The following is a 15,388-nucleotide window of genomic DNA, read 5'->3' as shown; positions in this document are numbered from 1 at the left end:
CAGTTGTGTGTCCCTGTGGCAGGAGATTGTTGTCCAACATCTAGTCTCTTGCACCCCCTTCCGAAACTCTTAGACTGTCACCATTTTTCTTTTTAGTAGTAGTGTCAACTGTGCTTAAAGCTTGGACTCCTGTTAACCTTCACTCATGTAAATATAATTAATTCCAGGACCACAATCCTACCTTTGAGCAGAATGTTTAGTGTCTAGTGGTCAGTTGATGTTTGATAGCTAAAAATAGTATGAACCCCTCTAACCACCTCCCGATACTCTTCCCTCTTTGCAGACCCCTCACCTGGTCAACCTCAACGAGGACCCGCTCATGTCGGAGTGTCTACTGTACTACATCAAAGATGGCATCACAAGGTATGCAGCACAGCTCAGGATGGCGCATTGTAATGTCTACCTTCAATGGCAAAGCAGCTCATAGCTTCTGTAATGCTGAAATCCCCCCAAATGAACGTCCCTCTCATCTCTGGTGACTCAGAATAGAATGCTTTCATTGTGGTTATTACCATTTCCTGGGGACTACTAAAACCCTGTTTGCAGGGAGCTCCTTTGAAATCCACCTGGGATTAGCCTGAAAGGTCTGCATCGGCCACACAGCCCTGATAAGATGAAGGTGAAACAAAACCTTCAAAAGTTCCATGCAGAACTTAAATCAAACTCTTATCTGCCAGGATTAAATTGGCATTTTTGTGCAGCTCACAGGTTTTTTTTTGGAAAAGCGTGTCATCTTCTTTTGATGGCTTCTTTTGTTCTTCCTCCTGCCGTCCTCTCCCCTGTCAGTCTTCTTCCCCCTTGATAACTCCCCCTGGAGGAGGAAGTGTACATGAAGCTCCTCCAGTGAGTTGTGGGTGACTGACAGGTGGACGCGGCATCAGAACATACTGGCTGTTGTTGAGGCGGAATGATGCCGCAGTGTCTTTTGGGAATAGGAGTTCATCCTTCCCCCCCTGGGGATGCGACCACCTCTAAAATGGCTGCCTTCTCTCCTGACAGGGTGGGCCAGGCTGACGCAGAGAGGCGCCAGGACATTGTTCTGAGCGGAGCGCACATCAAAGAGGAGCACTGCATCTTCTGCAGCGAGAAGGGCGGCAATGGAGAGGGTAAGAGCGGCACTATTAAACAAAAAAAAAAGAACTGAAGCACAGTTTGGGCGGGGCAGTGCCGCAGTGGTCAAATGCCAAAACAAAACTCAAGTGGGGTTGGGTTGGGCGGCTGATGGAGTGACCTCAGTCATCTTTGCAGTGACCTCACAGTTTGAAAATGTTTTTACAAGATTGTCCCAATGCAACACACTTGTGGTTTTTAACAGACCATTCGTTTTCAGTGGAAACTAAAGAAGCCAACACATGAAAACCAAAAGAACTTTGTTAGAATACCAGAAGTATTTCTTCTTCTGACTAACATTGAGAAATACAGAGAAATACAGGAATCTGTGTACACCACATGGATAATAATGAATGGGTTGTTTAGGAGCCTCTTGTGTTGAGTGACCCTGAAGGCTCTCTTTGTGCTGCAGTGATCGTCACGCTGGTGCCTTGTGAGGGATCTGAAACCTATGTCAACGGCAAACGTGTCATTGGAGCTGTACAGCTTCGGTCAGGTAGGTCACCTTCGTTTAACAGAGATGTCCATACTCACACATACTGTACAGTACTACCATCTCAAACCTCTGGTTCCTAATCCAATGTGGCATCAATCCCAAAGCTCACTTGAGAATCTGGAGACTCTCAAATGCAGATGGAAATGTCTTGAGTGTCTTGAGTCGCTACAAAGCTGTCCTGAGAATCTGTCCACTCTCTCCAAGGTAACCGCATCATCATGGGGAAGAACCACGTATTCCGCTTCAACCACCCAGAGCAGGCACGCGCCGAGAGGGAGAAGACCCCATCAGCTGAGACCCCTGTCGAGCCTGTGGACTGGACCTTCGCCCAGAGGGAGCTGCTGGAGAAACAAGGCATTGACATGAAACAGGAGATGGAGAAGAGGTATGACTAGTGTTGATATTGAGACTGTTAAATGACCATCATAAATTGGGGGTTGGTTCACTGTAGTCAAGGTCAAGGTCATGTTAGCTTTGACCATGGCTCCGTGCTCTTGGTCTTCTCTTACATTGTGACATTGCAACCTTCCAAAATGGGCTTTAATACTTCTGGGCAAAAATTGCGGAAGAAAACACACTTTTTCCTTTCGTGTGTAGATTGACTGAAATGGAGATCTTGTACAAGAAGGAGAAAGAAGAGGCAGACCAACTTCTTGAGCAACAGAGATTGGTAAGTTCCTATTATTCAGTCAACTTCTGCTATCTGATATGATCCCAACAAATGACAATAGCCAAGAATAGCCTTTTGGTAGCTCAAGAAGACTGATCCAAAGTGGTATCATTTTTTTTGTGGAGAGTGACTGTAATTAAGTCCTTTTCCACAACGGACCTGCAGCGTCCATCACTGAAGTCCTTGTGAGAGGGAGGGGAGGGAGTGCACTGATGCAGGTCATTCTGCCTATGTGGCGAATGATTTCATGAGTGGGTTGCTCAGCATCTCAGCCAGAGTCTCCCCACTTGCTCTGAAGTCCTACCAGCACTAATTCTGCACTCTGATTTCTTGACTCCCTAGATTATAGTATGTGTGTGTGTGTGTGTGTGTGTTTGAGAGATTGTGTGTTTTTATTTGTGTGTGCTGTGTGTGTTAAGCACTCCTCTCTCAATGCATGGCTGACTTCTTTGCATGGAGTTCCACTCTCTCTGAGTTGTTAATAGCTGATAATAGGGGTTACAAAGAGGGTCAAAGCTTGTATCTCCTTTGTTCCCTAAATGGACTGATATTGAGTAATCAATGTCAAAGATGACATTTGAAATTGGTTGTGGATTATACTCAAAATCCTGTTGATTTTTCTCTTAAATTAGATTTGAGACAGAACCTTGCACAACAGCATCTGAGAACACACTAAATATGAAATCGGGTTTCAATTGAAAATGTAAGCCTCATAAGTTGGCTTTAGCAAATGGGAAGGGCGCTCCCGCTCCACAAAGTATTGCTTGGGTTCCGTTTGCTGCTTTTGCATGGTTTTTTGTTTGTGTAGCATGTCCTCTCTCTTAACCGATTCCTGATTTTCATGTTACCAAGAGGCCTTATGTCGCTATTCTAGTGTCACTGCGTTTGTGGCTTGAGACTTAAGTTGGACTGGTTTGATGACGAGTCTGCTTTTTAAAAACAACCACAGTCGTTGTTTTAGCTTAGCTTTCTGTTTGTTTCATCTTGAGTTCTTAGCTTTCCAATGCAGTTGCCGGTGTTTACAATGCATTGTGATGATGATAACCACATCTCTGCTGTAGTATTCTTATTTTTGCCAAGACGTAGTGACAATGTGGTTTCTCATTGGCTTCTGCCGGGCAATTCCATGTGTCGTCCAAAAGTCTGTGTCGGAGCCGGATGCAGTGGGCACGCACAAATACATTACATCCCCTCAGGGGTCTGTTAAGTCAATGATGACAAGCCCTCCAATGCTATGGTGATTTTTCCTCATGGTCTTTGTTATGCCCCCCCCCCCCCCAATCCCTTCAAGTAGAAACACAACCTCCACCCAACACTACTCACTATCTTCACTTGAGCACCACACGATGAATGGACCCGTCTCCACCCGTGACCTAATCGCTGCCACAAAAAAAGGCCTCCACCTGTCCTGTCCTCTTGACAGCATCTGCTCGATCTGACTGTGATTTTGAAGTATTGTGCCTTGCCTACTCCGCACGAGGGGAGAACCAGAAATGAGAAACTGCATTTTCTCTGAACTAACTTCCTAACTGTAGTTGGATGAAACCGACGCTTTTAACCAAAAAAAGCTCCAGGCTGCCCTGTCTTTTATCTTCCTCACTTTTTTTCTCCCCACCTCGTTTTTCTCCCCCTTCCTCCTCCTCCTCCTCTTCCTCCGACCTCCTCTAACATCTCATGCAGTTCTTGTGTCTTCTAACCTCACTGCTGTCGCTAGAACCTCTCTCTAAACCAGCTCTTCTTTCCCAAGGACTTCAAGTCGGGGGATAAGCTTTCCGAATCAGATCAGCTACCCTTTTTTGCATGCCCTTTTTCTGAAGCATGGTTTTTTTGAGGGTGGGTGGAAGTTTCGATAATGGAGGAAACAGGAAGTACTCAGAATAACCTTGAAAAATTGAGGCAGAACATCTAGCCCCCAGGACATGCCCCCACCTCCTTTTGTTGACTTTTTTTGTTAAAGCCATATTTTGCCTTTTACGTTAATATTAATATGTAACTTTGGGAGCTATATTATATTATATTATACTATATTATACTATAGTATACTATATTTTATTATATTATATTATATTTTATTATATTTTCCATATTCCATTTTAAAATATTTTCCTTGCCGTTTACCAAAGCTTTTAACAGCTTTTTATATTACTGTTGTGTGGGTGTAATTTACTCTTAACCCCACAATGTGTAATCACATGGACAAATTTAGTTTAGCCCGTAATGTAGTATAATTTGAATTTCCCCTTGGGGATCAATAAAGTCTATCTATCTATCTATCTATCTATCTATATATCTATCTATCTAATGATACACATTGGCTCGTGTTTTTAAATGAAAGTCTAGTAAACACATCAGTTAGTTATAGAGAGACCTTATAGAATCAAAAGATATTTTTTAACAATCTACAAATGCTATAGATAACATTTCCGTAGCCCCTCAAAATCCTTTAGGCTCCCAATTTACATATTACTACTTGTTTCCATTAAAATCAGCTACATCCTTTTCGTTTGGATTTCTCCATGTTAATTTTCCCTTTTTGTTCGGAACTTTTCCCCCCTGTTTTTTTTGTTTTGTTTTGTTTTTGTTCTGTTCCCCCCTCAAGGACGGCGACTCAGATAGTGGCGATGACTCTGATAAGCGCTCGTGCGAGGAGAGCTGGAGATTGATTACCTCCTTGCGGGAGAAGCTGCCGCCCAGCAAGCTGCAGACCATCGTGAAAAAGTGCGGTCTGCCGAGCAGCGGGAAACGCCGCGAGCCCGTCAAGGTGTACAAGGTCCCGCAGCGGCGCCGCCTCACCAAGGACTCCAAGTGGGTCACCATCTCGGACCTGAAGATCCAGGCGGTGAAGGAGATCTGCTACGAGGTGGCGCTCAACGACTTCCGCCACAGCCGGCAGGAGATCGAGGCCATGGCCATCGTGAAGATGAAGGAGCTGTGCGCCACGTACGCCAAGAAGGACCCCAACGAGCGGGACTCGTGGCGGGCGGTGGCGCGCGACGTGTGGGACACGGTGGGCGTGGGCGGCGACGAGCGCATCGAGGACGCGCTGCTGCCCCCGCCGACCAACGGGCGCGGCGGCCTCGGGCTCGGGCTCGGGCTCCCCGACATGGGCGACCTGAAGGTGCACATCGACAAGCTGGAGGACATCCTGCACGAGGTGAAGAAGCAGAACAACATGAAGGACGAGGAGATCCGCGCGCTCCGCAACAAGATGGTCAAGATGGAGAAGGTGCTGCCCCTCATCTCCACCGGCGGCACCACTGGCGGCGGTGGTGGCGAGGGCCTGATGGACAAGCCGCCCGTCCAGGGCCGCGTGCGCAGCGCCAGCGAGGGCAAAGCCCCGGTGGAGGCCAGGTCCGACGCGGTTCCAGAGAGCCTCCTCCGGGAAGTGGACCGGGCAACCAGGCCTGCAGCAAGAGGAGGAAGAGGAGGAGGAGGAGGAGTAGGAGGAGGAGGAGTAGGAGGAGGAGTAGGAGGAAGTGGAGGAGGAGGAGAAGTTGGAGGAGGTGGTGAGGAGGAGGAGGCGGGCCAGCAGCGCAGCCGGCTGCGCTGGATGCGTCAGGAGCAGGCGCGCCTCAAGAGCCTCCAGCAGCAGGAGATCACCCGGCAGCTGCGGCGGCAGAGCGGGCCGCACCGCTTCATCCCGCCCGAGGACCGCAAGCTGCGCTTCCCCTTCAAGAGCAACCCCAAGCACCGCAACTCCTGGAGCCCCGGCACGCACATCATCATCACCGAAAGCCAGGTGATCGAGCTCAAGGTGCCCAACGAACTGCCAGAGGAGGACGGTGCCTCCGGAGGTGAGGGAGGACTGGGAGTCGTCATTAGAGAAGGAGAAGGAGGAGGAGAAGGAGGAGGAGGAGGGGAGCCCAAGGAGAGGCGGCCGATCGTGGTCCAGTCGCACCCGCAGCCTCCGCCCAGTCCCACGCCTCAACGGAGGGGCAGCCGAGACCTGGAGCGGAGCCAGAGTCAAAGCGAGGGCCGCAGGCACGGTCACCAGGGCAACGGGCCGCACGAGCGCGGCCGCAGCAACTCCCTCAACAGCCGCCAGCGCCCGGCCAGCTACATAGAGTCCAGCAGCAGCTGCGACAGGAGGTCCCAGCACCACCAGCACCACCACCAACAGCACCACCACCAACAGCAGCAGCAGCAGCAGCAGCAACAGCAACAGCAACAGCAGCACCACCACCATCACCAGCCACGGCACCACCAAAACCACCACCATCAGCACCATCAACAATACCAGCCCTACAACCACAACAACAGCAACACTAGCCACTTCCAGGGACAGGGACAGGGACAGGGACAGGGACAGCACCAGCACCAGCACCAGTACCAGTACCAACACCAGCATCAGCACCAGCGCCAGCAACCCCGCCCTGACCAGCCCCCCCACTCTAACAACTTCCACACTCCGCCCCGCATGCGCCGGCAGCTGTCCGCCCCCAACCTGAAGGCCAGCAGGGAAACGACAGTGTGAGAGCAGAGGACCCATCGCTGAGTAGACTGGACGCCCAAGGGCCCAAGTGCTGGATTAGAGAATCTTTACATGCAGACATATGCATATTGCCACACACACTCACAGACACACACACGCACGCATACACATACAAACGCCTACACACATACATACGCATGCCCGCCACGAACAAACATGGCCACTACTTCATTGAACGAATGAAACATTGCTGCATTGGATGGCTTGTCCTCATTGAAATGAACCCTGCTACAGCAGTGGCTTTCTTTTGAACAGTCAGTATTAGGTGTTTTGCTTGGTTCACATTGCAGCTGTATTGCTATATTCAGTATTGCTATATTGATTGTTGCATCCCCCCATTCAAATCAACTGTTACAGTTGTTTCGCCTCAAATAGCGAGTGACTGCTCGGTTTCAAGGGACGCAAACAAACAGGTGACAAACAGTTGAGGTGTTGTAAATCCTGGATATACTTTATGTTGAAAAATATTTAGGATCAATGTTACGTTTGTATTATTTACCCCATACAATTTTTCAAGCAATTTTCATCTTCATGAAATGAGTCATCACCTGCATTGTCACCCACCATTTTAATGTGTCTCCTCCTGGAAGAGTAGAGTTCTGATTGATGTAGCAAGCATTCAAGAGCGAATACTTTGGGATTACCAGGAGGTGCTAGGAGCAAATCCTGCTATTGTTGAGACAAGTCTACTCATTTCAATGTTATGGTCAAAATTGAATGTTCTTGCTAGATTCAATCATTTTTGTCCTGAAGATATCCAAAAGATGTCGTAATAGCTGCCCAAGAACCTTATAAGGAAAGAAAAGCCACAACTTTGTGTTTTTGAACGTTTGGTATGATCATATTGTTACTGAGATGCAGCTTATTCAAATGTGTGTTTGTTCACTTGTTTCTCCTGACAGCTATTGTAATCACTGTAGTTACTGATACTGGTGGCCTAATTCAGGAGGTCTTTTTTAAAAAGATAACAACAGGCTAAGATTCATTGACTGAAAAACAGGAATGCTCTGAGCTAGGAATCTGCCTTATTGAAGCAAATGAAGGATATTGAGGAGGTGTTTTAGGATTTTTTTTTTTAAGTGCCTTAGCGATTCCCAAATGTATCGCTAACTTTAGTCTTCCCATCAGTGAAACTAGGCATTAAGATGGAAAACTCCCATAATGATTTTATATTCTACCCTTAATATCTGCCAGCCATATACCACACATAGAATGTATGACTAAGTGTTTGATTTAGGAGCCTTACAATGCTGAGAGACATTTTGTTAGTGTTTATGCTGGGATTCTGAGGATTAACTGCCACTCTCTTAGTCAATGGAAGCGTAGCCTAGTTTTTACATGTTTACATGAAATAATATTATCTGCCCACTACACCTAGTGTGGCATTTGTTAGCGAATATGTTTGTTATGAAGACTAGATTTTTAAAAAGAGAAGAGAAGACTGAATCTCACTGAGGGAAAGAGATGACTAGTCTAGTCATGGTTTGGTTCACATTGTTGCCTCTCCACTGTCTGGAACACCACTATGAACTGCTATGCAGGGGGAGGTTGGCCATGCTGTTCCCATGGAGATGTAGGCAATGTTCTGGAACAGTCTGCTGAATCCCCCACTCACAATCAGCATGATTAGAATCACATTTATTTTCTGTGGCGGAGGGAGGGGAGGGGGGGGCGCTCTCGTTGAGGGAGCACACAAAGCATTACTTCCCAGGGGAGGAAGTCTAACAGAGGGTTGCCATGGTTTCCAGAAACTCTTCTCCAAAAACTTTGAAAGGAAAACAAGACAAGTCTATGCACGTCTGAAGCATGGAGAGCAAAGAGTTTTCAGGATGAATGAATCTTTTTTTGGGGGGGGGAGGGGTACTTTGAGCTATCAAAAAAGTTTAGATAAGTTTCACTGAACCAAGTGAATAATTTGCCTGTGCTATGCCACTCTTTCTTTCCCATGCTGCAATCTATCTCTTTTTATTCTCATACCCACCTTCACTTTTGGTCGTGGTTTTCTTACTCGCTAGCCCTCGTCCAAAAGCCGCACAAATGACTTTCTTCTTTTATTGTGCTCAAACTTAAGCGTAACAGCCAGCACATAAATATCTGTGTTCATGTGTGGAGTACCATAGCCCACACACACACACACACACACACACACACAGTTTAACCAAAGCTTGTTTGCCGTGAAGTGAGGTCCAGCAGAAGATGAAGGGTTAAGAACCCGGCTGCCCTCGCTGCTGCCTTGCTTTCCTATGCTGCCTTACAAACATTGAACTCCAATGTTTCCCTAATCCTTGATGTTTTTTTAATGATTGCGTCTGGACCACTGCTAAATCGAACCGTGCTAACGATGATGAGCACATTTATGCTGGACTTTTCACAAAGAAAAATATTATAAACAAAACACTACGTGTCCACATAGCTTCTCTTGACTGACTCACAGGGTTGGATCAACATGGGAGGCAGGAAAGGCAATCAATACTATTGTGTCACAGTAAAGATGTTGCCTTAAAGATGTGTGTGTGTTAGCGGCTTCTTCCCGTGTAGTGTCTAAGATCACTAAGGACACAATCCTGCTTTAGCACCTCACCCAATCTATGCATGGCTTCTGAGCAAGACTACATAAGCGCTTGGACACTCGCTATCTGACTATCTACGCATGCCTTTCAGTATGTACCTTTCCACCACGTGAAAAATATTGCCTTTGAAAATGAACAATACTGTGTTAACCGGTGCTGAAGGCCACTCCAAGCACAACCAGGAGGATGCTAATGCCCTTGTAAAAAAAAAAGATCAAATGAACAGTGATTTTGTTCTTTTGAAAGTATATATATCTATAGTATACTTACTGTTCAGTGTTTTGTTTGTTTGTCTGACTGTTTACCATGAGGCAAATCGAGTGCCTCAGGGCGGCCAATGCCAAGATGCTTCTGTGAAAGCTGCCAGAGCACTTTTTTTGTGCAATGAAACAAAACTTGTTCACAAGGACTTCTGCTGGTTTTAAAAGCAGAACACAAAAGGGTGTCAGCGGTTGTGTTTCACCATGTGCTGAGTATACACTACAGACATTTTTGACTGAAAAAAAAAAGGTTTGACTGAAATAAACTGGCAAATTTGAATTGCTTTGTGTATTGGTCGTGTTCATCAGCTAATTATAGACTTTAGAGGTACACTGCAATCATAATTTTGATCATATATCATATTCAGTTTCCCAACCTTGATTCACTCATTATTATTTTTGAAGGGTATTTTGATGCTGGTAGACTGAGGTTAATGTGCCCATGCTATGTGTATGTGTCCTTAGTTTCATATGCTAAACAACCATATGCATCCATTCCTGTTCCACTCTTAATGTGAATAAGCTGGCTAGCTACCAGCCTGCTTTTCCCACCAAAATAATATGTGGATGCACATGATTTGTTCTAGCGCAGTGAAAACTTGAGCTGTGTCCCTGTGCCTCTCATCAAACGGTTGCCCTTTATCTTTGTGGTTTTGATCAGACCGAAGTAAAGTCAAAGCCTTGATTACCCATCTTCATCTTATACTTGCAACCAAAGGTTGGACCTGTCAGTGCGCACATACTTTGGCCAAATCGTATCCAAACATGTGTGTAAAGATAGCCTGCTGATGATTCTGAGGCCTTTGGGATCTTGGTGATGTTAGTATACAGTAGGCGGTGGACTTTTCAACATGGATGCTGATCTGACCCATATTTCTGGGCGAACTCTGGTTGACCAAGATTGCATTTTGAATTATTTAGTGAGGGGGCGACAAAAATACTAAACTAGCCGTAATGAAAGAAGGCAGAAATAAGAGCCTGCCCAGAGAGTTCAAGGCACAGGCTTACTGCCTGCAGCCTAATCAAGCCATCGTGTTCTTGCTCACAAATGATGTATTAGCTCTTAAGAAATAACTCCACTTTCTGGTTTCTGGTCCAAAGAAAATTGCATTTAATGTGAGAACAAGTACTGATTTTCTTTAAAAACAATTTGCAGACTACTCATTCCAATGGTGGTCCAGCGGTTAGCTTCAGTGGACCCAAAAGCGCTGCAGATCCAGATAGCTGCTAGATATCATGTGTAATGCTGTCCTTATCGTGCCAAACTATGTTGGATGACTGCATAGTAAACAACCTCTCAGATGGTCCCTTCCCCTCCCATGCCTACTGCTTCCCTCCGAGTCATGCCTCATTAATGTCCCATTATGGTAATTAAGCGTCATTTGGGTCAGCCCGAGTTCTGCCACCGTGGTCGCCATGGCACTGCGCACTGTAAACAGCGCCTGTGCTGCTGGATTGGGCCCATCTTTTTCTGCAGAGAGGGGGCCCTGGCGTCGCAGGGGGAGGAAAGGGTTAACGCTCTGGAAGCGAATCAAAAGCCCGCACTGTTGCTGCCAGAGCTGAACAAACAGGATGAGCTCACCGCCATCCAAAGCCTGGTGACCGAGGGACGGGAGGCGTCCGAGCTAGGGGGCCCCCTCCGGGTTAGACGAGCGACATGCATACACGGGCGCAGCGCAGACCACCACCACCACCATCACCACCACCACCACCACCACCCCCCATCCCATCCCATATACACCATCCCCAGCACGGCCTCCGCATGATCCTCCTCCCCATTCACATGTAGGCGTGATTAAGTCCCAGAGGGCTGAGTGCAGACTTGGTGCTGGAGGAGATTATTAAGGGAAACTGTGAATTGACTCTGGGTAAGGTTCTGTTCAACATTGCTGAGTCGTGTTAGTGAATGACCTTACAATGGAGGAAAATGGTGTCTATTATAGTATCAGATGTGGGCTTGAGAAGAGCCATATTCCAAACCTGAAACATAATCTCAGCCTGCATTTAGTTAATTAAGCGTTTCAGTTACGGTTTGTATATTATATTACAGAATGTTATAGTATTTGTTTCTTTTCATTAGGATATTGATTGCATTGACATTATTGTTTATTATGGCTATTCTCCTTAATGTAGTCTTACCTACTATGGTATTGTTTTATTTGTAAGTTGCTTTAGACAGAAGCATCCGTCGAATCTCAAAACCATAACCATAAAAGGACTTTTCCCCTAGTTACTGATCAGTCATTAGTTTTGAAGAAGATGGCGCCTCTACTGTATATAATACTAGTCAGGTTCAATACCAAGGCCTTCCAGCAGAGCTTTCTGATGTAATGTTGAATGTTTCAGAGGCCTCTACGTTCTGTCCCCATCCCTGCGGCCTCTGCTGGCCTGTGTGCACTGACAGGCCCTGTGTTTGTTTCCCTCTGTGCCTCTGACCACGCGTGTCCCACAGGTATACGAGAGCAAGTTACAGGAGCTCCAGAAGCAGGTGGAGACCCGCTCACTCGCTGCTGAGACGCCCGACGAAGATGAGGAAGAGGAGGAGGAGGAGGAAGGTAATTTAAAGCCTGGTCCAAATCCTTATCTCTGACAACACAAGCAAACCCAAAGCTAAAATAGCATTGCTTTTCTGTCAGATAAACTAGTCTAAATGGTTCCAACCTCACTACCCAAAGGTTGCACACACAATCTTAGAACTATAGAACTGCACTCTATCTCATCTGTTGGCCAAGTCAAAAACAAATTTGTCAATGTTTCGGGTGCATGGCCTTCATCAGTAGCCTGACGAGCCACCGCTAGGGGCGTCTAGATTTCTAGGCTACTTCATCAGAGCATGAAAGGAAAAAAGATTTTGCAATTCAGGTTTAGCACCACACACGACTGGGAAGGTACATCCTCTCAAAAACAGTAAGCAAAAAACTCTGAAGGTACTTGTATTGCCAGATTAGATAAATAAAGAAAATATTCCAATCTATTAGTTTGCATGAAATAAGTTGTAAGAAAGAGATTGATACAAAAATACACTCAGACAGGACAGTGATAACATTTATCATAGCAAATAAGGAACTAAAAATCTGAAACCCGCTTCAGAGAAGAGAGAATGGTCTCTGTTATTACAGAATATTTAACTGTCTGGGTAAAATGTGTTGAACCCTAATTTAAAGTATCTCAGTGTATATGAGAGAAAAGAGAGTCAGCTGATGTGGTGACCCCATTGTTGCAGTGCCGTGGACTCAGCATGAGTTTGAGATGGCCCAGTGGGCCTTCAGGAAGTGGAGGTACCACCAGTTCACCTCGCTGCGTGATCAGCTGTGGGGCAATGCTGTGTACCTCAAAGAGGCCAACGCCATCAGTGTGGAACTCAAGAAGAAGGTATGGCCCACACACACCTGCACCTCATGTAATATTGTAAAATGCATTACTAAACAGTCCTGTTACACTACTGTAAATGCATTATGGTTATGCCAGTGCCCTATGGTTACACCAAATCAGATTCTAAACACAAGCTACTGTGGAGATCTTCTCATTTATGAAGTAAATCTTTGTCAGGCTTTTGGGGGAGAGAAATACACCCTAGAAGCATTAACTGCTTTTTCTCATCAGCACTGATTGATGGTTGGAGTCCAGACCCTAATGAATAGAGTCGTCCCCCCCCCCCCCCGTCCCTGTTAGTTGGATTTCTAGATCATTCCGCCTCGCCTGTCTCCCCTCTCCGCTGGTTGGTTCTCTCTTTCCCTTCATGCTGGTGTGCCAGTGATATATCCTCTGATTACCGAACATGGCAGCTTCCGGGAGCTAGGTCATAAATGTCAGACAGAAAGTAAATGTTCTCGTTTCCCCTCCGTGCTTTTCGATCCCTTGCTCGGCTCGGCTTTTTATTTATACCCCGTCCCTTCCCCCCCGCTTCGCAGATATTACCTCAAAAGACCCGGCCCACAGGCACCCCCTCCCTCGCAGCAGACAGAGCCAAAGCGGATATTTCATGCGAGTCAAAAAAGTGCCTGCTGCTCTGGGGTTTGACTCTGAGTAGTGATGACAGTGTGGGTGATAGGATATATATATATATATATATATATATATATATATATATATTTTAATTTGCATTTATTCATATGGATGAAGTGGTACCGAAAATGAGGCAGGATAGAGTCAAGCATATGAAAATGGAAGGGGTGCCGTGGGGAGGATTGTAGTTTCAGGTGCGCAGTTTCAGGTGCAGCATATCTACAGGAAGAGAGTGGGAACGCTCCATTCTGATACACTGCATGGATTAAAGTTTTCCGTCATATGACGGATTTCCGTCAACTGGCGGCGCTAGAGGTCAATCATGAGATTGATGCAGATCCGGGGAGAAAATATTTGCGTTGGGGGGGGGGGAGATGCGGCGCGACCTCCCTTGCAAGCTGCAGTGATGGTTACACCTCTTGTTGAACCCTGTTTTGTGATAGGCCTGTGTTTTAGCCTATGTTAAAATCTTCGTTGTGCGCAAAATAAATAAATAAATAAATAAATGCGGTCGTGCAACTGCGTTGATGAACATTAGGCTACTACTAGGCTACTACTATTAGGCTGCTGCTGCTACTAATAATAATCATCATCATCATCATCATCATCATCATCATAATGATACAATAATAAACGAGAAAAAGGCCAATTGAAACAGATGAAAGAACAGTCTTGATTTATAGCCTACTTTGGAGCCGCATGCTTAACATAGCCTATTAGGCTTTTGTAGGTTAAACAAGCGATGCAGAAGTTCAGGAAAGCTGTCGTTTTTTCGGTTTAATTAGTCTATGATTTGGGCTAATTATTCTTCATAAAAGTAAAATGAAAATAAACAGTAGTTTCGCCAGTTGTAATAGTAAGCTATAGAATAGCTTCAGGACAGACATCCACGCACTAGCTGCGCAAAGTTCTGCGTTGTTTGCGATGACTTCTTGTCCACACTTGCTAGTTCCCCGATCTCATCAAATTAGACTACTTAGAGGTCGGCAGTGTTGGGGAGCTTAAAGATGAATAGTCAAAAAGAACATGGCTATAGCCTACTTTCGGTCATTATTAATATTAATAGAGTCGGGTGCGCCCGAAACGCAGAGACAGACAACGGAAAAGTGTGTGTCTGCGCCACGCCACTATTAGGCTATCCTACTGTTTAGTTTAACTGCTAATTTCTCAAAAAATAATTATAATAAGCCAACAAGGTTCATTTATACAATTCAAAAGGATCCAGTAGCTTAGGCTATGTCTATACAGTTTGCCTAATTTGTCTTCTTCAAAGAGAAAGTCGTAGGTCCGTTTCCAATAAACGAAACTTTTATATTAGGAGTCCTATGACTGACGCGTGTTCTTATAAAAACGTATTGTCTTCCAGTTAATATTCTTGGATGTTTATTGTAACAAACAGCACAGTTCTCATACAATTGACACGACCAACACGGTCAGAAATACCGTGAAACTCCTAACATTTCTGCCGTGCATCACGTTCTCCAACAACTAAAACGTCTTAAAGCGACATGCACCTTTAATTAAACAACATGTCACCTAATCACACTAAGTAAAGTTACACCAAATTATATCCTGACATCAGCAAACATCAGAATTCTTTAGCATATTACATTTCAAATCAATTATTCAAAATCTTCAATAACAGAGGCCTATCTGACGGTTAACCTATGGCTGTGAGTTTTAATTGTTTTCATGCATGTCTGGTGAGGAATGTTTTGGAGACATGCATGCATTTAAGGGATAATGCTGGCCCTAATCTCTGATTGAAAATGCACAGAATTTATG

The 15,388-nt window shown here is 45.6% G+C and overlaps 1 protein-coding gene across 4 annotated transcripts in view; it reads left to right on the top strand.

Moving 5' to 3' along the window:
- Nucleotides 1-15,388, top strand: part of kif1b (kinesin family member 1B) — a 74,690-nt gene that overhangs the window by 37,572 nt on the left and 21,730 nt on the right. For all 4 annotated transcript variants that reach the window (XM_062541717.1, XM_062541716.1, XM_062541715.1 and 1 more), the window contains 7 exons: nucleotides 284-363; nucleotides 1,000-1,106; nucleotides 1,523-1,606; nucleotides 1,811-1,991; nucleotides 2,204-2,276; nucleotides 12,051-12,153; nucleotides 12,822-12,970. In XM_062541717.1, the coding sequence (XP_062397701.1) occupies nucleotides 284-363; nucleotides 1,000-1,106; nucleotides 1,523-1,606; nucleotides 1,811-1,991; nucleotides 2,204-2,276; nucleotides 12,051-12,153; nucleotides 12,822-12,970 (777 nt within the window). The remainder of the gene's footprint in view (nucleotides 1-283; nucleotides 364-999; nucleotides 1,107-1,522; nucleotides 1,607-1,810; nucleotides 1,992-2,203; nucleotides 2,277-12,050; nucleotides 12,154-12,821; nucleotides 12,971-15,388) is intronic.

This window comes from Sardina pilchardus, chromosome 7 (assembly GCF_963854185.1).
Source record: "Sardina pilchardus chromosome 7, fSarPil1.1, whole genome shotgun sequence".
NCBI classification, from domain to species: Eukaryota; Metazoa; Chordata; class Actinopteri; order Clupeiformes; family Clupeidae; genus Sardina; species Sardina pilchardus.
This window is presented reverse-complemented; position numbering and strand designations above follow the sequence as displayed.